Raw genomic sequence first — 24476 nt, forward strand, 5'->3', positions numbered from 1 at the left:
CAGGAGGGCACCCAAGTAAGTTCACATTGTGGGGGGTCACACTGCCCTGTGTGAGATTCGGATGTGTACCTATTTATATCTCTGTGTGAGCCTTTGGCGGTTTTCCTTGATACCTACCTGCAACCTTGTGTCACAGGCCACAGGCAAAGTGTTTTCCATCAGACATGTGGTCACTTGTACTACCACTCACATAGTGTATCTGATTACGTGCCCCTGCAAGCTGCAGTACGTGGGCAAGACTGTGCGTTGTGACCTTTAGACTGACCTTTACTCATTTGAAAGATTCAAGTATGTTACTAAGGAAGTCTTTGAGTATTGATACTGCACCTACTGATAGCAACCATTGATGTTACAAGTCTTTACACCTGGATCCCCCACGGTGAGGGGGTGCAGGCTGTGAAGCATTTAATCACCAGTAACACATGGTATAATGGGCCTGAAATAGATGTTTTTTGCAGATATTGGAGTTCACCCTTACTCATAATTATTTCCTGTTTAACAGCCAATTCTTTAAACAAATCACTGGGTGTGCTATGGAATCAGCAGTTGCTCCGGCCTTCGCTAATTCCTACATGTGGGAAGTTGAGCGGAGACTATTTTATGAGGACAGTGATACTGCCAGTTTGATATTTTTATACTATCGCTACATTGACGATTTACTGTTAATGTGGCGAGGGAGTTAACAACAATTGCTAGGCATTATTATGTTTCAAAATGCCTCTGACAGTCCCATTAAACTATGATCAATTGCAGCCACATGGACATTCATTTTTTAGATATGGCCATAAGTCTCAATGATGGGAAAATAACCACTAGCTTATACACCTTTGGATCGTAACACGATCGTGATACATGACATTTTTCACCCAACACCTGCCATCTAGGTATTGAATTATTCACAATTCTTGAGGATGTGCAGGATCTCAGGTGATTGCTCGATTACTGACTTAAAGTTAGATACAATGGAGAATATATTTCTTGCTAGGGGACACCCGCCAGCATTGCTTAAATCCGCGAGGGCCAAAGTCAGGGAGGAATTACTGACAGTGGGAACTCAGAGTAAAGTACAGATAAGAGTCCCTTGGGTTAATGCATTTAATACTAAAAGTGACCAGACCATTAAAAAAGCAAAAAGACTTTGGCCCATTGTGACAAGTGAATCCGAACTCAAACAACTGCACAATACTAGACTAATGCCCAGTTAAACTCGGGGGAGGAATATTAAAGATTTTCTAGTAAAACTGATGTAACAAATTTTCAGAAACCCTCTCAACACACTTCTTGAGCCATGGGAATGGTTGTTTTCAATGCTTAGGATGCACCCCCCGCTATTATATGTCCCCAAGCGACAGCATTCTCCATCCCCACTATGGTAAAAAGTACACCATCAACTGGCCGTTGTCTTGTCATTCCAAATTTGTTGTTTATGTAGTTATATGCCCATGCGGGCTTTTTTACATAGGAAAGCTAATTTAAAATCCGGATGGCACAGCACCGGCAGGCCATAAGGGCAGCAGTAAATTTGGGTACTGGTGAACATGGCATTTTGCTGAATTCAAACACAGTGTGGCTACACTCAAGTACCGAGTCACGGACCAGGTTCCTGATTCCCCGAGGGGCAGCGAAAGGGCCAAGAAACTGTTCCAGCTTGATTAAAAGAATCTTTAGGGTTAAATAATTTCCTTTAAAACAAGATTTTATGTCCCATAAGGGTTAAACCATTATGTCCTATAGTCTTTGATGATAAAATCACATTTATACATATGAAAATATGGTACAGGTTGAGTATCCCTTATCCAAAATGCTTGGGACCAGAGGTATTTTGGATATCGGATTTTTCCGTATTTTGGAATAATTGCATACCATAATGATATATCATGGGGATGGGACCTAAATCTATACACAGAATGCATTTATGTTACATATACACCTTATACACACAGCCTGAAAGGTCATTTTAGCCAATTTTTTTTGTAACTTTGTGCATTGAATAAAGTGTATCTACATTCACATAATTCATTTATGTTTCATATACACCTTAAACACACAGCCTGAAGGTCATTTAATACAATATTTTTAATAACTCTGTGTATTAAACAAAGTTGGTGTACATTGAGCCATCAAAAAACAAAGGTTTCACTCTCTCACTCTCACTCAAAAAAAGTCTGTATTTCGGAATATTCCGTATTTCGGAATATTTGGATATGGGATACTCAACCTGTAGTACTTTTATATCTACTGCAGTTTTTTAGATACAGTATAACCTAACACGATTTGGTGTTAGGTATTGATACAATTATTATTCATACATTTATTTATTGATGACCTAATAGCGGCTGTGTATGGCCATAAGCACTATGATAAATATTGTTGTTTTTATCTTTTTTCATCATTTTTTGTTTGTTTAATAATTTATCTGTAGTTAGGAAAAATGTCATGGTACAGTGGTATACAGTGCAATTTTATTATAATATTATTTTTTGACGTGTTTTATTGTATTGTCCTATTTATTACTATACAGTAGAAACAATGAGTGCTGTTTTTTTACACACAGTTTTATTGTTTGTATTTATGTCATCACATGAGGTTAAATTTTATACCAACAAGGGTTTAACCAGCCCTTTTTTAAGTATAATCTGCAGACATGTCACATGGATCTGTGTTTTGTTTCACCGGCGCAGTCCACTGGTTGCCATTACATCTTTGTGTTTACTAACTACGTGATCACCGCGGTCACTTGGTCGGGACCCGCAACGTCACTGCCGCCAGAAGTCCTAGACCCAGAAGTGCACACAACGGAGCTGGGAGCGGCATGGCAGCGGGGATCACAATGGGGGTTTTCTGAGTGGATAAGTGTATCTACAGTATATATTTATCACTATTTGCACTATACTGTATTCCGATGAAGGGGAACACATCCCGAAACGTTGATGCTGTGATACTTTGGTTTCCTTCAATACACGTTTGTTTTGAGTCTTTGACACAAGCAGTGCTACCTCATTTCTGATATAATATATAATACAATTTATATTTTCAGCTAGAATTCAAAAACATGATATGGCCTTGGAAAGAAAACACAATTTACCAAGTCAATTGCATATGGATAAAATCTACAATATCTGGCTAATACTTCTATTTATCAGCGACAGTGCAAAAAAAAAAAAAAACATGTTTTTTTTAAAAACATACCATGATGAAATGTATGCATTACTCTAATTATGTATTAGATGTAGCTATCAATAGAATTAATATCTGGGACAGTAAGTAAAGACAAACATGACCTATTTTTAATGATGATTAAAGATTAGGCATAAGTACTCAGCAACTGCACACAGCTAAATTACTTGGAATAGAAGAGCTGAATAATCAAGAGCTTACATTTATAGTCTCACTGCCATGTAAATTATGCTAATTTTTGATACTAACAGTTAGCTTTTTATATCTTATTAATCCTAATGCCTTATGACAGTTACACTGCTAATGCGCTATTTTACTTTCATTTCCATTAAATTTATAGCAGGCTTTTTTTCATTTTGTGTCTAAAGCACTTAAAAGAAAGACACTTGAATTTAATAGGTCAATGAATTCTAGTATCTCAAAGAAACTTTTCAAACTTTAGGCACATTTAATATGTAATAGCAGATTGTACAATAATGTATACATAATAAATTATATATAGTGCTATATTATTTAATTTTAAATTAGTGAAACATGCTCTTAAACAAATGTACCATGTCACATACTGTATGCTGAAGAAGGAAAATAATAAGGTATTCATTTACCAGTATCATGAAGAAATAGGTATCCTTTGGACTTGGAGTATAACAATGTATTTGTATCGTGCATTTGACCAGTACTCATACTATTCCTATTATACTCATACTATTACTTTTATAGCTCTTGTGCCATATTATCAGGTACCATGGCGGAGTTTCAACCATGTTGGGTCCAGCATCTTCTCCTATTAGCTAGTGTTGCTCTAAATGGGTGACCACGTAGCTCTGCTTTAGATTTGAAGATACAAGTGCATGGAGGTGACTTCATGGTCTATTTACTGTAAACTTACTCTGACCACTTATAAATATCAGAGTATTTGGTTTTAACATACAAGGTCCAGAATATTTATTTTATTGCTACTCCTGTGTATCGATCCCTGCATGTTTCAATACCCTGAACCTGTGCTTGTGCCCCTGGATCCTACTTTAATATAGTTTATAATGCCTGTGCTCTGACCTTGTGCCTGTCTACTGTTCCAGAACCAGTGCATGTGCTCCTGACTTTGGCTACTTTATGATTACTGTTTTGGATCAAGTTTCTGTGCATACATAACTTATCTCAGTTACATATATTAGCTAGTCACATTAAAGGTGGAGTTAAAAGTATGCAACCTGCGGGCTCCTGGAAGCGAAGCTCATACCACCTTACAATGATTTTTGGTGAAGACCAGTAGGTCCATTATACAAAAGTGCCTTGACACAGCCACAACTATCCCTAAATGGATAAATAAATCCTACATGGCCAGTCTGAACTAAGACAGTATACTCATTCAATCAGAAAATGAAATCCCCTCAACCTTGTCTACTCCAGCACCTAATATCCAGAGTAGAAAAACGTGAAAATTCAGTAGAAACTCATCCAGTGTCTCGTGATTAACAAAGAAGCACTTCAGCCTGTAGAGCTTGCCAAAACTCCAGCCATACTGTACCATTTGCTTTTCAATTGTGAAATCCCAAATACCCTTACGTAGGATGGAGATATCACAGCTTGCTAAGTACTAAATAAATGCTAATCAAACTGACTGATTAGTCAACTTACCTCTGCAGATTCTACTGCACGTTCACTCATCTTTATACTTCACATTCCTTAACTATGCTTAAACCTTTTTCTCCTCTATTAATGTGCTCTCTCATCCAGAATTAGTTCCAATGGAACTAGAGACTTAATACAATTGTCCTTCCTGGACAGCAGAAGCACATTTTCTTGTTTCCAGATATCAGTACTCTCTCATTCAGCAGATTACTGCCATACTCCATAGGGTACGCCCAATCTCATCTGATCTTGGAAGCAATATAATGGTAGGCCTGGTTAGTAATTGTTTGGGAGACCATCAATGAATACCAGGTGTAGTAAACATACTAGCTGAAAAGCAGAAGGAAGTTATCTCTGTTTACTCTCTTGGTTTTTATGTTACACCTACAGTATTAAGAATCCCTTTATGTGGTCTGGCCAAAATTTAGCAGCCAGTCAATTAAGGATATAGCAAGTAAGCTGAAACAAAATAGTATCAGACATTTGTTTTTCTTCCTTTTTCCTATGCCTCAACCATCAGCCGGAGCAAAATGCCTTATGGTAACACCATTGCCCAACATTAGAGCAGAGGGTGTCTAAACCTATATAGGCAACATTTTACTATCTGCTACCTCCCTGCTCAAATATAGACAGTAAAAATGAAATGCAGCAAAAAGGACCTTTAATAGGGCACCCCCCCGGGGGGATCAATAACCAGTCAGACAATTTTACTATGACAGACAGGTTCCTACCCATTATATTTAACTATTGATTATATTTTCACCAAGGCTTTAAGTAGTTCAATTTCCTATGCACTACAATAAATTAATTTGTGCATTGTTATAATTAATTAGTTATTGATTTGTTTTTGAAGTCACATTTATTATAATAAATTTATTAAAAGTTAAGTTTTATCATCTATAAATTTTCAGATAAGAGTGCCCCAGCACAGAGTCTTTCTTTTTTTTCTCCCCTTGATAAATGTACAGTTTACTGACTCTGGGTGCACCACCGGCAGAATAATCATACATTGGGGGTCATTCCGAGTTGTTCGCTCTGTATTTTTCTTCGCATCGCAGCGATTTTCCGCTAACTGCGCATGCGCAATGTTCGCACTGCGACTGCGCAAAGTAAATTTGCTATGCAGTTAGGTATTTTACTCACGGCATTACGAGGTTTTTTCTTCGTTCTGGTGATCGTAATGTGATTGACAGGAAGTGGGTGTTTCTGGGCGGAAACATGCCGTTTTATGGGAGTGTGTGAAAAAACGCTACCGTTTCTGGGAAAAACGCGGGAGTGGCTGGAGAAACGGAGGAGTGTCTGGGCGAACGCTGGGTGTGTTTATGACGTCAAACCAGGAACGACAAGCACTGAACTGATCGCAGATGCCGAGTAAGTTTGAAGCTACTCAGAAACTGCTAAGAAGTGTCTATTCGCAATTTTGCTAATCTTTCGTTCGCAATTTTGATAAGCTAAGATTCACTCCCAGTAGGCGGCGGCTTAGCGTGTGCAAAGCTGCTAAAAGCAGCTTGCGAGCGAACAACTCGGAATGACCACCATATTGCGAATTATCATTATTGTCGGTACACAGACTAAATCCTTATAGAAGCACAGTCTGATATACTTACTTGATGCGGAATAAACCATTTTTTGATAAAATTAATTATAAGATTTCCTCTGGAGATCTTCTCACTATGCAAGATGACCTTATAATGCAGCGCTCTTCATTAAGGTAAACATTTGCTTCCATGAATGGGCTCAGAAAATCAAACACTTTATGGCTCTTACATCACCTCTTGATGAGCCCATGCAATTGTAATGGTCTAAGTTGACTCCAGAGGAAGGTGACTGATTATGTTTGCATTGTGTGTCCCCAAGCCATTAAGTGGTTTCTTGTCCCAACAAGCTGGGACACTTCAGAACCTAGATAGTAGTAGAAGACTAGGTACTCTTTGCTACTCCCAGTCTGTAGTGTGTCCTATCATCCCTAAAGCATTCTTTGATTTTGGAGCTGCGGTATCAGTATCCTTATTGTTTTACTGTTCACCACTGTAACCTCAGTATTCTTTCTAATATCTACACCTGTGGTCTCCAGTTGCTGCACTTAAGTAGTTATTTACCATCTGCCTTCATCATCCAGCGGATTCTGGGCTTACCACACCCCATCACCATCAGGTGTCCATTCAGGCTATCAGTTACATTATCCTGCTGGTTAGAGACAGGTATTCCTGTTCTGCCTATTCTTTGCCAGGATGAAACCACAAAGCCTTTTTACTTAGATATAGAAATTTCACCTTTAAGTATTGGAGCAGTGTTGTTTAAAAATACATTAATTCCTCTGGGAGGTTGCATCTGTGAGGATTTATTTCCAAAAAGTAATTATAAGCCAAAGAGATTGCTTTGGAAGAGTGAAGACACTTTTTGGTAGGAGCTACAGTATATTCTCTGACTTTCTCTACTGACCACAAAAAAACTGTTATACTGTATCTGTAGTATGATAAATCTTCAGTACACAATGCCTGAACCCCCATCAAGCTAGTTAGTCACTCTTTTTCTCCTGCTTTGGGGTTAGTCTTAGACACTAAAAGGGAGGATTAGGGATTAAGTTGGAGAGAAATATACTCATCGGAATGCTGGAGGACCACATGGCTGACCTGGAAGTGAAGGTCACATGACTGATGGGATCTGGAAGATGCTGCTGGAGCCAGCAGGAAACAGTGAATCACTGCTGCATCATCAGGATGAAATGTAGACATTTTAACATGTCAACATTAAGTCAGTGTCTTCAAGATGAATGTCAACATGGTCAATGGCAATATGATGACCATGTCGACATTCTCATGTCGACATGATGGATGACAATATTTTGTACCTAACCCCTCAGTGAAGTTCTGGCATAGTAAATTGCAGTGGGATATCTTTATGGATTGTTCAAAATGTAATGATACATAATGACAGTAACTGCTACCCATCAATGCTAAGTAGACCCCCTACTGTGTATCTCTATCATACAAAATATATGGGATCTGGTCATGTGACTGACACTTGGGATACCAGCGGTCACCATGCTGAAGCCGAGATGCCACCCGCTTACCAGCCTGACAGTCTGCATGCTGACTGACACCCACATAGCGGGAATATAACCTGTGGCGAGTGCAGCGAGCCACGATCCTGCTACGTTGCAAGCCCGCAAGGGCCTTTGTTGCACTCGCCCCCCATTCCCAGTATGCTGCTGCCAGGGTCGGTATGCTGACTACCGGGATCCCCAGCGCCAGTGTATATAATAGACCTATATGTTTACCAGCATTTAGGCATCAGAAGATATGTTATGGTGTGAATTACATTTCCACTGAACATATATATATATATATATATATATATAAAAAATAAAAAACAACCTAAGAACTGTGTTATATTTCTGCATAAAAAGTTTGAGAACATGAGACCTATTCAGTTAAACTCTTTTACTTGTTGTAATTCACCAATTCCCAGGAACTTTACATTAACTGCTAGAACCTTATCAGCCCTAGTTGTACAAATAAATGTAGATTATTTATTTTCACTGACTATTGAAGGCCCACCTATACATAGATATGCACATTGGGGGTGATTTTGAGTTGATCGTAGCCCTGCAAAATTTTGTAGGGCTATGATCATGACCATAGACATGCGGGGGGACGCCCAGCACAGGGCTATCCTGCCACGCGTGTCAGTCCTGCCCCCCTCGCAGAAGTGCAAAAGCATCGCACTTGAGGAGTAGCTCCCGGCCAGTGCAGCTTTAGCGTGCTGGCTGGGAGCTACTCATCGCTCCCTGGCCTGCAACGGCTGCGCGTGACGTCATACAGCCACTGTGGCACACCCCCTGCACGGTCCTGCCATATCTGTGTTGGCCGGACCGCGCCCACGAAACGGCGACCAAACGCAGCTGTTCCGCTCCCCTCTGCCCAGTGACCGCCTCTGCCTGTCAATCAGGCAGAGGCGATCGTAGCGCAGCGACGGCCTTCGGCCGTCAGGTAATCACCGGCGCACTGCGGCGCTGGCGCATGTACAGTTCTAAGCCAAACGCACCGCTGTGATAAACTGCAGCATGCGATTGGCTCAGAATGACCCCCATAATTAGCAGAATTTACATATTTGGCTACTAGTGTGCACAAAGATTTCTGCCACTAATTTCAGCATAAAATTTACAATCAATATCACATCTGTCAGAATACTTTAAGTGATGAAGAATTTGTATATCTGCAAAAAAATTAGCTTTGCATTTAATCTTGAAACATAAATAAATGCAGGATACATACTGTACAGTAATTAATTCACTGCAACATACGAATAATTCCACAAAGACATGAGTAAATCTGTACCTGAGTGTAACCGATTATGCTTCCATTTTCATCCAGAACATTAAAATTAATAACTGGACCTTGCACATCGACAGTTCTATCCTCTGTGTCAGTGTAGATTCTTATTACCGGCTTTCCATTAGCATAGCACAGAGCAGACATAACCAAGTATGTATAACTGGCCAGAGTATGGGTATGGTTTCTAATATTATCCATTCCACCTGCAAAAACAAAACAAAAATTACATCACATCAGTTATCCCTTTCTGAAAATTAGTTTTAAGAATATTCATTATATATTTTAATTTCCAAAGTACAGTAAGTTGATTACTATTTTAGTGAACCCTAAACACTGGATAAGTTGGGTTGGGTATGGGTGACCGGAGCTTGGGATCCAGCCGGTCACCATACTGACGCTGGAATCCCGAGGATTATTATGCCAGGGGTGGGGGGCAAGCGAAACGAAGACCCTTGCATGTTTGGCGACAGGCTCTATTCCCACTCTATGGCAGTGACGTACGGTGGGGTGAGGCAGGTGAGGCAGAGCCTTTCCTGTCATACTTACGTTTGTACCAGAGTTTTGATTGAATAAAGTATATGAAAAATACAAAGAATATAGTAGAAATATCTTCTTTGCATTATTCTAATCATTTATATAGTCAAAACTCTGGAGTAAAAAGTCTATGGCAGGTGCTGACCTTTTCCACACTTCTCAGATCAAAACTCACCAAATTTCCAAGAGTTTATACTGCTGCACCTGTGTATAATGCCCAGATGCACCCTTTGGCTCATATTTTGTGTGTAAATCTGGCTCTGGTGCTAGCCAGTGCCTCCTTAGCCTTTTAGCTCACCGCATGTCCCTGCTCTATGGGTTTCATGGGAATAGTCTCTGTTAGTCGGCATGCCAACTGTTGGGATTGTGAGTCTGCGGGATGTGGGTGTCGTGACCGCCGGTCACATAACTACATCCCAATAAGTTATATAACAGAAGTGACAAACTATTGTTAAAAAAAAGAAAAGAAAAATGTTTCAGGCTTGCATAGTTTATGTACAGAGACATACTAAGCTAGAATGTGTTAAGTTCCTCTGCTCTGTGCTGCGTTCCCAATAGCTGGCATTGTTGAGTGAAGCAGAACTGGTTGCAAAATTACGCTACAAAGAAATAAATCGGAAATATCTCAAGATGTGTACAGTTCTGCATCAGCAGTATATGCATCTGGTTATCACAGATACAGAATACATCACATGCACTTCCACCCAACGTTTTAACTACAGTAGATTAGATAAGTATTTAATGACAGATAAGAACCGCTTGGACCATCTAGTCTGCCCTAAACACATGTCCAGTACATGCACACACTAAGTAATTTTTTTTTTGTCTGAAGATTATACCCCTTTTACATCGCCAAAATAACCTGGTATATTGCTAAGTCAACCCAGGTCGAGGTGCGGTGTGAAAGGGGTAGTTTACAATTTCCCGAGTCGCCTGACCCGGTATTTCAACCAAGGAATAAATCAGGGTTATTCCCGGTTTGAAGGGAAGAGTCAGCACTATAGGGAAAGGCGGCACTTGGAGATGAACTGATCTCCAGGCGCTGCCTCCGCACATGTTGCCGCTGATGTCACCAACAAAAGGGGTTTCAAGCGGGATGCACCCAGGAAGGAGCTGTGCACAAGTCGCGGGGCTGACCCGCTATTGCAACGTGAAAGGGATATAATTAACCTACCAGTATATTTTTGGATTGTGTGAGGAAACAAGAGGACCTGGAGGAAACCCAAACAAACATGGGCAGGAGATACAAACTTCACACAGTTAGGGCCGTGGTGGGAATCAAACCCATGAACTCAGTACTGTGAGGCAGTAATGCTAACCAATACACCATGCATACTATTTGTGGGTATGGGTCGTTGGGTCGACTCAAATCAGGTCGACCACTGAAGGTCAACATGGGCATTAGGTCGACATGGGCATTAGGTTGACATGTACTAGGTCGACAGGTGAAAAGGTCGACATGAGTTTTTTTTTACATTTTTGGTGTCGTTTTCTTCGTAAAGTGACGGGGAACCCCAATTTGTGCACCGTGTCCCATCGCATGGCTCGCTTCGCTCGCTATGCTTCGGGCAAGGTGTCTCGCTCTGCTACCGCTTTGCTCAGAACAGGTTACTGTTCCTATCGTAGTCCACATGGATCGTCAAGTATGGAACAATCCAAAAAATGGAAAAAAAAAAAACTGAAAAACTCATGTCGACCTTTTGACCTAGTCCATGTCGACCTAATGACCATATCGACCTATTGACCATGTTGACCTAATGCATGTCGACCTTCAGTGGTCGACCTAATGGCTGTCGACCTAAGCTGTGCCGACCAAATGACTGTATCCCCTATTTGTGTAGCTTAAAAAATACATTCACTAAAACACACCAATAAAATGCATCTAATACTGCTCAAACATATTTCACCCTTACTGTATGTATGGTAAAAAAAACACTAATACCCCTCTCACATCGCACAAATAACCCGGTATCGACCCGGTATATTGCCTGGTCGCAGGGCCGTAACTACGTGTGTGCCCTGAGGGCGCAACTGACCGCATCCCCATTCCAAGGGGACTTTAGTCAGCGGCATTGTGCTGAGTCAAACTGACTCATTACAAGCAGCCTGAGCGAGGAGAGGAGCAGTAGCTGTGAATGCTGGGATGAGGAAAGCGCATCCCAGCATTCACAGCAGCAGCGACCAGCTTATGTGGAATGAGAGGGACAGCTGCAGCAATGCCGCCACCAATTACAGTGTGCTGCTGCAGCTCCTGAGTACCCCTCCCTCCTCCGCCTTCTCCCCTGCCCGGGATCTGCCTGACTGCCTGCACTGAGGAGCCTGTCTGTAATGTATAAAAAGGGGGACTGTCTGCCGTAATGTGTAAAAAGGGGGACTGTCTGCCATAATCTGTAAAAAGGGGGTTCTGTTATAATGTGTAAAAAGTGGGACTCTCTCTGCCGTAATGTGTAAAAAGGGGTAATGTCTGCCATAATGTGTAAAAATGGGGACTGTCTGCCATAATGTGTAAAAAGTGGGACTCTGCCATAATGTGTAAAAAGTAGTGATGTGCACCGGAAATTTTTCGGGTTTTGTGTTTTGGTTTTGGATTCGGTTCCGCGGCCGTGTTTTGGATTCGGACGCGTTTTGGCAAAACCTCACCGAAAAATTTTTGTCGGATTCGGGTGTGTTTTGGATTCGGGTGTTTTTTACAAAAAACCCTAAAAAACAGCTTAAATCATAGAATTTGGGGGTCATCCCATAGTTTTATTAACCTCAATAACCATAATTTCCACTCATTTCCAGTCTATTCTGAACACCTCACACCTCACAATATTATTTTTAGTCCTAAAATTTGCACCGAGGTCGCTGGATGGCTAAGCTAAGCGACACAAGTGGCCGACACAAACACCTAGCCCATCTAGTAGTGGCACTGCAGTGTCAGGCAGGATGGCACTTCAAAAAAATTGTCCCCAAACAGCACATGATGCAAAGAAAAAAAGAGGCGCACCAAGGTCGTTGTGTGACTAAGCTAAGCGACACAAGTGGCCGACACAAACACCTGGCCCATCTAGGAGTGGCACTACAGTGTCAGGCAGGATGGCACTTCAAAAAAATTGTCCCCAAACAGCACATGATGCAAAGAAAAAAAGAGGTGCACCAAGGTCGCTGTGTGACTAAGCTAAGCGACACAAGTGGCCGACACAAACACCTGGCCCATCTAGGAGTGGCACTGCAGTGTCAGACAGGATGGCACTTCAAAAAAATTGTCCCCAAACAGCACATGATGCAAAGAAAAATGAAAGAAAAAAGAGGTGCAAGATGGGATTGTCCTTTGGCCCTCCCACCCACCCTTATGTTGTATAAACAGGACATGCACACTTTAACGAACCCATCATTTCAGCGACAGGGTCTGCCACACGACTGTGACTGAAATGACTGGTTGGTTTGGGCCCCCACCAAAAAAAGAAGCAATCAATCTCTCCTTGCACAAACTGGCTCTACAGAGGCAAGATGTCTACCTCATCATCATCCTCCGATTCCTCCCCCCTTTCACTGTGTACATCCCCCTCCTCACAGATTATTAATTCGTCCCCACTGGAATCCACCATCTCAGGTCCCTGTGTACTTTGTGGAGGCAATTGCTGCTGGTGAATGTCTCCACGGAGGAATTGATTATAATTCATTTTGATGAACATCATCTTCTCCACATTTTCTGGAAGTAACCTCGTACGCCGATTGCTGACAAGGTGAGCGGCTGCACTAAACACTCTTTCGGAGTACACACTGGAGGGAGGGCAATTTAGGTAGAATAAAGCCAGTTTGTGCAAGGGCCTCCAAATTGCCTCTTTTTCCTGCCAGTATACGTACGGACTGTCTGAAGTGCCTACTTGGATGCGGTCACTCATATAAACCTCCACCATTCTTTCAATGGTGAGAGAATCATATGCAGTGACAGTAGACGACATGTCAGTAATCGTTGGCAGGTCCTTCAGTCCGGACCAGATGTCAGCACTCGCTCCAGACTGCCCTGCATCACCGCCAGCGGGTGGGCTCGGAATTCTTAGCCTTTTCCTCGCACCCCCAGTTGCGGGAGAATGTGAAGGAGGAGATGTTGACGGGTCACGTTCCGTTTGACTTGACAATTTTCTCACCAGCAGGTCTTTGAACCTCTGCAGACTTGTGTCTGCCGGAAAGAGAGATACAACGTAGGTTTTAAATCTAGGATCGAGCACGGTGGCCAAAATGTAGTGCTCTGATTTCAACAGATTGACCACCCGTGAATCCTTGTTAAGCGAATTAAGGGCTCCATCCACAAGTCCCACATGCCTAGCGGAATCGCTCTGTTTTAGCTCCTCCTTCAATGTCTCCAGCTTCTTCTGCAAAAGCCTGATGAGGGGAATGACCTGACTCAGGCTGGCAGTGTCTGAACTGACTTCACGTGTGGCAAGTTCAAAGGGTTGCAGAACCTTGCACAACGTTGAAATCATTCTCCACTGCGCTTGAGTCAGGTGCATTCCCCCTCCTTTGCCTATATCGTGGGCAGATGTATAGGCTTGAATGGCCTTTTGCTGCTCCTCCATCCTCTGCAGCATATAGAGGGTTGAATTCCACCTCGTTACCACCTCTTGCTTCAGATGATGGCAGGGCAGGTTCAGGAATGTTTGGTGGTGCTCCAGTCTTCTGTACGCGGTGCCTGAATGCCGAAAGTGGCCCGCAATTCTTCGGGCCACCGACAGCATCTCTTGCACGCCCCTGTCGTTTTTTAAATAATTCTGCACCACCAAATTCAATGTATGTGCAAAACATGGGACGTGCTGGAATTTGCCCAGATGTAATGCACGCACAATATTGCTGGCGTTGTCCGATGTCACAAATCCCCAGGAGAGTCCAATTGGGGTAAGCCATTCTGCGATGATCTTCCTCAGTTCCCGTAAGAGGTTGTCAGCTGTGTGCCTCTTATGGAAAGTGGTGATACAAAGCGTAGCCTGCCTAGGAACGACTTGGCGTTTGCGAGATGCTGCTACTGGTGCCGCCGCTGCTGTTCTTGCTGCGGGAGGCAATACATCTACCCAGTGGGCTGTCACAGTCATATAGTCCTGAGTCTGCCCTGCTCCACTTGTCCACATGTCCGTGGTTAAGTGGACATTGGGTACAACTGCATTTTTTAGGACACTGGTGAGTCTTTTTCTGAGGTCTGTGTACATTTTCGGTATCGCCTGCCTAGAGAAATGGAACCTAGATGGTATTTGGTACAGGTGACATAGTACCTCAATCAAGTCTATAGTTGCCTCTGAATTAACGATGGATACCGGAACCACGTTTCTCACCGCCCAGGCTGCCAAGGCATGAGTTATCTGCTTTGCAGCAGGATGACTGCTGTGATATTTCATCTTCCTTGCAAAGGACTGTTGGACAGTCAATTGCTTACTGGAAGTAGTACAAGTGGTCTTCCGACTTCCCCTCTTGGATGACGATCGACTCCCAGCAGCAACAACAGCAGCGCCAGCAGCAGTAGGCGTTACACTCAAGGATGCATCGGAGGAATCCCAGGCAGGAGAGGACTTGTCAGACTTGACAGTGACATGGCCTGCAGGACTATTGGCTTTCCTGGGTAACGAGGAAATTGACACTGAGGGAGTTGGTGGTGTGGTTTGCAGGAGCTTGGTTACAAGAGGAAGGGATTTAGTGGTCAGTGGACTGCTTCCGCTGTCACCCAAAGTTTTTGAACTTGTCACTGACTTATGATGAATGCGCTGCAGGTGACGTATAAGGGAGGATGTTCCGAGGTGGTTAACGTCCTTACCCCTACTTATTACAGCTTGACAAAGGCAACACACGGGTTGACACCTGTTGTCCGCATTTGTGTTGAAATAATTCCACACCGAAGAGCTGATTTTTTTTGTATTTTGACCAGGCATGTCAATGGCCATATTCCTCCCACGGACAACAGGTGTCTCCCCAGGTGCCTGACTTAAACAAACCACCTCACCATCAGAATCCTCCTTGTCAATTTCCTCCCCAGCGCCAGCAACACCCATATCCTCATCCTGGTGTACTTCAACAGTGACATCTTCAATTTGACTATCAGGAACTGGACTGCGGGTGCTCCTTCCAGCACTTGCAGGGGGCGTGCAAATGGTGGAAGGCGCAAGCTCTTCCCGTCCAGTGTTGGGAAGGTCAGGCATCACAACCGACATAATTGGACTCTCCTTGGGGATTTGTGATTTAGAAGAACGCACAGTTCTTTGCTGTGCTTTTGCCAGCTTAAGTCTTTTCTTTTTTCTAGGGAGAGGATGAGTGCTTCCATCCTCATGTGAAGCTGAACCACTAGCCATGAACATAGGCCAGGGCCTCAGCCGTTCCTTGCCACTCCGTGTCGTAAATGGCATATTGGCAAGTTTACGCTTCTCCTCAGACGCTTTTAATTTTGATTTTTGGGTCATTTTACTGAACTTTTGTGTTTTTGATTTTACATGCTCTCTACTATGACATTGGGCATCGGCCTTGGCAGACGACGTTGATGGCATTTCATCGTCTCGCCCATGACTAGTGGCAGCAGCTTCAGCATGAGGTGGAAGTGGATCTTGATCTTTCCCTATTTTAACCTCCACATTTTTGTTCTCCATTTTTTAATGTGTGGAATTATATGCCAGTATCAATAGCAATGGCCAACTACTATATTTACTGCGCACAACTGAAATGCACCACAGGTATAGAATGTAGATGGATAGTATACTTAATGGATGACGACACAGAGGTAGGTACAGCAGTGGCCTACCGTACTGCTATATATAGTATACTGGTGGACACTGTGTCAGCAAACTGCAAAACTAAAATGCACCACAGGTATAGAATGTAGATGGATAGTATACTTAATGGATGACGACACAGAGGTAGGTACAGCAGTGGCCTACCGTACTGCTATATATAGTATACTGGTGGACACTGTCAGCAAACTGCAAAATTAAAATGCACCACAGGTATAGAATGTAGATGGATAGCATACTTAATGGATGACGACACAGAGGTAGGTACAGCAGTGGCCTACCGTACTGCTATATATAGTATACTGGTGGACACTGTGTCAGCAAACTGCAAAACTAAAATGCACCACAGGTATAGAATGTAGATGGATAGTATACTTAATGGATGACGACACAGAGGTAGGTACAGCAGTGGCCTAGCGTACTGCTATATATAGTATACTGGTGGACACTGTGTCAGCAAACTGCAAAACTAAAATGCACCACAGGTATAGAATGTAGATGGATAGTATACTTAATGGATGACGACACAGAGGTAGGTACAGCAGTGGCCTACCGTACTGCTATATATAGTATACTGGTGGACACTGTGTCAGCAAACTGCAAAACTAAAATGCACCACAGGTATAGAATGTAGATGGATAGTATACTTAATGGATGACGACACAGAGGTAGGTAGAGCAGTGGCCTACCGTACTGCTATATATAGTATACTGGTGGACACTGTCAGCAAACTGCAAAACTAAAATGCACCACAGGTATAGAATGTAGATGGCTAGTATACTTAATGAATGACGACACAGAGGTAGGTACAGCAGTGGCCTACCGTACTGCTATATATAGTATACTGGTGGACACTGTCAGCAAACTGCAAAACTAAAATGCACCACAGGTATAGAATGTAGATGGATAGTATACTTAATGGATGACGACACAGAGGTAGGTACATGCGCCGCATGATGTCAGAGGTCACACAGCGCATCCCCAAGCTGACCCGCCTCTTCAGCCGTGCCCATGCAGCAGTGCCGTACTCAATGTCCCAATGCAAATGGAAGCAGGCACTGGGAATCGGACTCAGAAGGAGGAGGAGGAGGAGGAGGAGGAGGGAACCCTATTGCTACTGCAGACGAGACAGTGCCACATCCTTTTGCGGACTGGCGGCTGAGTGAGTCTATTAATTAGTTATTTTATTCCGGGGAAGAGGGGTGTGAGTATGTAAATATGATTATGTATTGTGTGTAGGGGGCTGGGCGGCAGGCCTGTTTATGCTGGTGCATGGGTGTGTGTTACGCATAGGGGGGTGGTGGGTTTATTTATAAGCATTTTTACGAGGGGGACCCCCACAACTTCATTGCCCCTGGGCCCCCACCAGATTTAATCCGTCTCTGCGGGTTATACAGCACTAAGTCTCTATCTACCTTTTGAGTACGAATAGTTGAATAGGTGCGTAATGCATGTGAGTCTGATAATATTACTGTTGTTTATTTTGCTATGCGTTTGAATAAGGTTAATACTTTTATAAGGTAATGAAGTAATATGTTTCTCCTACATAGTTGAAATATATCTGTAGTTGATTATGTGCTCATATTGCTTATTATACTAATGTATAACCTGTGACTGATTGCTAGTGTGATTGCTGACTTTGCTATAATTCTGTCAGTTTTCTCTGTTTATTCCAATCCTCAATGCTGGTGCTAAGCAGGGTAGGGTTGGATTGTATGTCACTTTAACACATCTTAAAGTGATTACAGTCACAAATGTGTAGTATACCATGAAAGTGCCTGATTTATCATGTCTAAGAGTGACAAGGGTGAGGAAAATACACTCACAGCAGCACCAACACTCATATCATGTTTGTCATGCAAAGCTGGGTTAACTTCTCAGGATCTGGTTCAGGATGGTTTGTGTGCAAATTGTTTTAGCTTTCACCAAGGTTTCTTGAAAAATTCAAGGCAGATGTAGGTTCAAGTTGATCCCCCATGGGTGAGCGGATAATTCCAACTTCTGTACCAGGGATAGGTTACACTATTAACCCTTATATACAGCATTCCACCTGCGGTTTATCATTTCCAGCAGGGGAAGCAGTGGCCTCTCAACAGAAACAGGCTGAAAAGCCAGTGGTAAGTAAATCACATAGACATGAAACAACATCTTTACAGTCTACACATGTTTCAGATGAGGATTCATCAGAGGAGGAAGATTCATTACTCTGGTTCTGCATACGAAAATGAGGAAGAAGGTCTCAGCACAGTGGACATATGGACATATCTGAGTTGATTAATGCAATGAAAGCAATTCTATCCTTAGAAGAATCAGCAGAGCCTGTGTTAAAATCCAAGGCACCTGTATTTAAACATCCCAAAACAGTTAAAACTGAGTTTCCAGAGTCAGAACAGCTGACGGAAATCATGGAAGAAGCTTGGACTATGCCCAGTAAGAAATTTAGAATTCCTAGAAAATGGAATTCCAATTATCCTCTTCCAGCTGGGGACTGTTTAAAGAGGGTGGTAGCCGCTAAGGTAGATACGCATGTTATTCCATAAGTGAGAAAATCTACATTACCTCTGCCTTCAACATCCTTAAATGATGCCATTTTTTCCCTGTCTGGGGCAATCAATAGACCAGCAATGGCTTCGGCCTGGATGGCTAAAGCAGTGGCTGCCTGGGCGGATGCATTGGAAGGGGATATTTTAATGACATCTAGAGAGCAAAAATGCCATGTTGCACATATCAAACAGGCTGCAATATTCTTAGAAGAAGTAGTCTTGGATATGGGTACAATTGCCTCTCAAGCATCAGCCTCAGCAGTAGCCACTTGCAGAGCAGTTTGGCTACGCACATGGAAAGCTGATTCAGAATCCAAAAAGGTTTTGGAGTCTTTAGCTTTTACTGGAGATATTCTTTTGGTAAAGAGTTAACCAGTATTTTGGATTCAGAAGCAGACTCCAAGAAAGTAAAGTTTCCTTTCACTTACAAATTCAATCCTAAAATCCCAGCTTTTCAGCCTTTTCAGTCTCAAGGAAAAGGAAAGGGTGATGGCAAACAGTTCCAATACAACAGGTCTGGTAAGACTAAAAAGCATTGGGCTACCAGAGGACCTGCTTCTAAAACAGAAGATAAGCCATCAGCCTGATGGTGCGCTCCACCTGGGGGACCCCAGGGTGGGAGGCCAACTTCTTCATTTTTCACAAATCTGGCAGCAGTCTACCAAAGATGCCAGGGTGCAAGAAGCTGTATCTCACGGTTATGCATTTGCTTTCAGGAAAAACCCTCCTCAAAGGTTTTTAGTACCAGCCCGTCTTTGGTAGAGATGAAGGCCAGGGCTGTGCAAGAGGCAGTTTAGAAATTGCTTCAATCAGGAGTAATCATTCCAGTTCCTCCTGCACGACGAGGACAGGGTTTATACTAGAGATGAGCGGGTTCGGTTTCTTTGAATCCGAACCCGCACGAACTTCACTTTTTTTTTCACGGGTCCGAGCGACTCGGATCTTCCCGCCTTGCTCGGTTAACCCGAGCGCGCCCGAACGTCATCATGACGCTGTCGGATTCTCGCGAGGCTCGGATTCTATCGCGAGACTCGGATTCTATATAAGGAGCCCGCGTCGCCGCCATTTTCACACGTGCATTGAGATTGATAGGGAGAGGACGTGGCTGGCGTCCTCTCCATTTAGATTAGATTTAGAAGAGAGAGAGAGAGAGAGATTGCTGTGATACTGTAGATTAGAAGAGAGTGCAGAGTGCAGACAGAGTTTAGTGACTGACGACCACAGTGACCAGTGACCACCAGAGACAGTGCAGTTGTTTGTTTTATTTAATATATCCGTTCTCTGCCTGAAAAAAACGATACACAGTCACACAGTGACTCAGTCTGTGTGCACTGCTCAGCCCAGTGTGCTGCACATCAATGTATTGTATATAAAGCTTATAATTGTGGGGGAGACTGGGGAGCACTGCAGGTTGTTATAGCAGGAGCCAGGAGTACATGATAAATAATATTATATTAAAATTAAACAGTGCACACTTTTGCTGCAGGAGTGCCACTGCCAGTGTGACTAGTGGTGACCAGTGCCTGACCACCAGTATATTAGTAGTATTGTATACTATCTCTTTATCAACCAGTCTATATTAGCAGCAGACACAGTACAGTGCGGTAGTTCACGGCTGTGGCTACCTCTGTGTCGGCACTCGGCAGGCAGTCCGTCCATCCATAATTGTATTATATACCACCTAACCGTGGTTTTTTTTTTCTTTCTTTATACCGTCGTCATAGTCATACTAGTTGTTACGAGTATACTACTATCTCTTTATCAACCAGTGTACAGTGCGGTAGTTCACGGCTGTGGCTACCTCTGTGTCGGAACTCGGCAGGCAGTCCGTCCATCCATAATTGTATTATAATATATACCACCTAACCGTGGTTTTTTTTTCGTTCTTTATACCGTCGTCATACTAGTTGTTACGAGTATACTACTATCTCTTTATCAACCAGTGTACAGTGCGGTAGTTCACGGCTGTGGCTACCTCTGTGTCGGAACTCGGCAGGCAGTCCGTCCATCCATAATTGTATTATAATATATACCACCTAACCGTGGTTTTTTTTTCGTTCTTTATACCGTCGTCATACTAGTTGTTACGAGTATACTACTATCTCTTTATCAACCAGTGTACAGTGCGGTAGTTCACGGCTGTGGCTACCTCTGTGTCGGCACTCGGCAGGCAGTCCGTCCAACCATAATTGTATTATATACCACCTAACCGTGGTTTTTTTTTCATTCTTTATACCGTCGTCATACTAGTTGTTACGAGTATACTACTATCTCTTTATCAACCAGTGTACAGTGCGGTAGTTCACGGCTGTGGCTACCTCTGTGTCGGCACTCGGCAGGCAGTCCGTCCAACCATAATTGTATTATATACCACCTAACCGTGGTTTTTTTTTCATTCTTTATACCGTCGTCATACTAGTTGTTACGAGTATACTACTATCTCTTTATCAACCAGTGTACAGTGCGGTAGTTCACGGCTGTGGCTACCTCTGTGTCGGCACTCGGCAGCCCGTCCATAATTGTATATACCAGTGACCTAACCGTGGTTTTTTTTTCTTTCTTTATACATACATACTAGTTACGAGTATACTATCTCTTTATCAACCAGTCTATATATTAGCAGCAGACACAGTACAGTGCGGTAGTTCACGGCTGTGGCTACCTCTGTGTCGGCACTCGGCAGCCCGTCCATAATTGTATATACCACCTAACCGTGGTTTTTTTTTCTTTCTTTATACATACATACTAGTTACGAGTATACTATCTCTTTATCAACCAGTCTATATATTAGCAGCAGACACAGTACAGTGCGGTAGTTCACGGCTGTGGCTACCTCTGTGTCGGCACTCCGCAGCCCGTCCATAATTGTATATACCAGTGACCTAACCGTGGTTTTTTTTTCTTTCTTTATACATACATACTAGTTACGAGTATACTATCTCTTTATCAACCAGTCTATATATTAGCAGCAGACACAGTACAGTGCGGTAGTTCACGGCTGTGGCTACCTCTGTGTCGGCACTCCGCAGCCCGTCCATAATTGTATATACCAGTGACCTAACCGTGGTTTTTTTTTCTTTCTTTATACATACATACTAGTTACGAGTATACTATCTCTTTATCAACCAGTCTATATATTAGCAGCAGACACAGTACAGTGCGGTAGTTCACGGCTGTGGCTACCTCTGTGTCGGCACTCGGCAGCCCGTCCATAATTGTATATACCAGTGACCTAACCGTGGTTTTTTTTTCTTTCTTTATACATACATACTAGTTACGAGTATACTATCTCTTTATCAACCAGTCTATATATTAGCAGCAGACACAGTACAGTGCGGTAGTTCACGGCTGTGGCTACCTCTGTGTCGGCACTCGGCAGCCCGTCCTTAATTGTATACTAGTATCCAATCCATCCATCTGCATTGTTTACCTGAGGTGCCTTTTAGTTGTGCCTATTAAAATATGGAGAACAAAAATGTTGAGGTTCCAAAATTAGGGAAAGATCAAGATCCACTTCCACCTCGTGCTGAAGCTGCTGCCACTAGTCATGGCCGAGACGATGAAATGCCAGCAACGTCGTCTGCCAAGGCCGATGCCCAATGGCATAGTACAGAGCATGTCAAAACCAAAACACCAAATATCAGTAAAAAAAGGACTCCAAAACCTAAAATAAAATTGTCGGAGGAGAAGCGTAAACTTGCCAATATGCCATTTACCACACGGAGTGGCAAGGAACGGCTGAGGCCCTGGCCTATGTTCATGGCTAGTGGTTCAGCTTCACATGAGGATGGAAGCACTCAGCCTCTCGCTAGAAAACTGAAAAGACTCAAGCTGGCAAAAGCACCGCAAAGAACTGTGCGTTCTTTGAAATCCCAAATCCACAAGGAGAGTCCAATTGTGTCGGTTGCGATGCCTGACCTTCCCAACACTGGACGTGAAGAGCATGCGCCTTCCACCATTTGCACGCCCCCTGCAAGTGCTGGAAGGAGCACCCGCAGTCCAGTTCCTGATAGTCAGATTGAAGATGTCAGTGTTGAAGTACACCAGGATGAGGAGGATATGGGTGTTGCTGGCGCTGGGGAGGAAATTGACCAGGAGGATTCTGATGGTGAGGTGGTTTGTTTAAGTCAGGCACCCGGGGAGACACCTGTTGTCCGTGGGAGGAATATGGCCGTTGACATGCCAGGTGAAAATACCAAAAAAATCAGCTCTTCGGTGTGGAGGTATTTCACCAGAAATGCGGACAACAGGTGTCAAGCCGTGTGTTCCCTTTGTCAAGCTGTAATAAGTAGGGGTAAGGACGTTAACCACCTCGGAACATCCTCCCTTATACGTCACCTGCAGCGCATTCATAATAAGTCAGTGACAAGTTCAAAAACTTTGGGTGACAGCGGAAGCAGTCCACTGACCAGTAAATCCCTTCCTCTTGTAACCAAGCTCACGCAAACCACCCCACCAACTCCCTCAGTGTCAATTTCCTCCTTCCCCAGGAATGCCAATAGTCCTGCAGGCCATGTCACTGGCAAGTCTGACGAGTCCTCTCCTGCCTGGGATTCCTCCGATGCATCCTTGCGTGTAACGCCTACTGCTGCTGGCGCTGCTGTTGTTGCCGCTGGGAGTCGATGGTCATCCCAGAGGGGAAGTCGTAAGCCCACTTGTACTACTTCCAGTAAGCAATTGACTGTTCAACAGTCCTTTGCGAGGAAGATGAAATATCACAGCAGTCATCCTACTGCAAAGCGGATAACTGAGTCCTTGACAACTATGTTGGTGTTAGACGTGCGTCCGGTATCCGCCGTTAGTTCACAGGGAACTAGACAATTTATTGAGGCAGTGTGCCCCCGTTACCAAATACCATCTAGGTTCCACTTCTCTAGGCAGGCGATACCGAGAATGTACACGGACGTCAGAAAAAGACTCACCAGTCTCCTAAAAAATGCAGTTGTACCCAATGTCCACTTAACCACGGACATGTGGACAAGTGGAGCAGGGCAGGGTCAGGACTATATGACTGTGACAGCCCACTGGGTAGATGTATGGACTCCCGCCGCAAGAACAGCAGCGGCGGCACCAGTAGCAGCATCTCGCAAACGCCAACTCTTTCCTAGGCAGGCTACGCTTTGTATCACCGCTTTCCAGAATACGCACACAGCTGAAAACCTCTTACGGCAACTGAGGAAGATCATCGCGGAATGGCTTACCCCAATTGGACTCTCCTGTGGATTTGTGGCATCGGACAACGCCAGCAATATTGTGTGTGCATTAAATATGGGCAAATTCCAGCACGTCCCATGTTTTGCACATACCTTGAATTTGGTGGTGCAGAATTTTTTAAAAAACGACAGGGGCGTGCAAGAGATGCTGTCGGTGGCCAGAAAAATTGCGGGACACTTTCGGCGTACAGGCACCACGTACAGAAGACTGGAGCACCACCAAAAACTACTGAACCTGCCCTGCCATCATCTGAAGCAAGAAGTGGTAACGAGGTGGAATTCAACCCTCTA

General features: G+C 43.4%; 1 protein-coding gene across 2 annotated transcripts in view; it reads right to left on the reverse strand.

The window, feature by feature from the left end:
- MOCOS (molybdenum cofactor sulfurase) overlaps positions 1-24476 on the reverse strand; it is a 1370999-nt gene that overhangs the window by 567230 nt on the left and 779293 nt on the right. For both annotated transcript variants that reach the window (XM_063922731.1, XM_063922730.1), the window contains exon 6: positions 9150-9349. In XM_063922731.1, coding sequence (XP_063778801.1) covers positions 9150-9349 — 200 coding nt within the window. The remainder of the gene's footprint in view (positions 1-9149; positions 9350-24476) is intronic.

This window comes from Pseudophryne corroboree, chromosome 5 (assembly GCF_028390025.1).
Source record: "Pseudophryne corroboree isolate aPseCor3 chromosome 5, aPseCor3.hap2, whole genome shotgun sequence".
NCBI lineage: Eukaryota > Metazoa > Chordata > Amphibia > Anura > Myobatrachidae > Pseudophryne > Pseudophryne corroboree.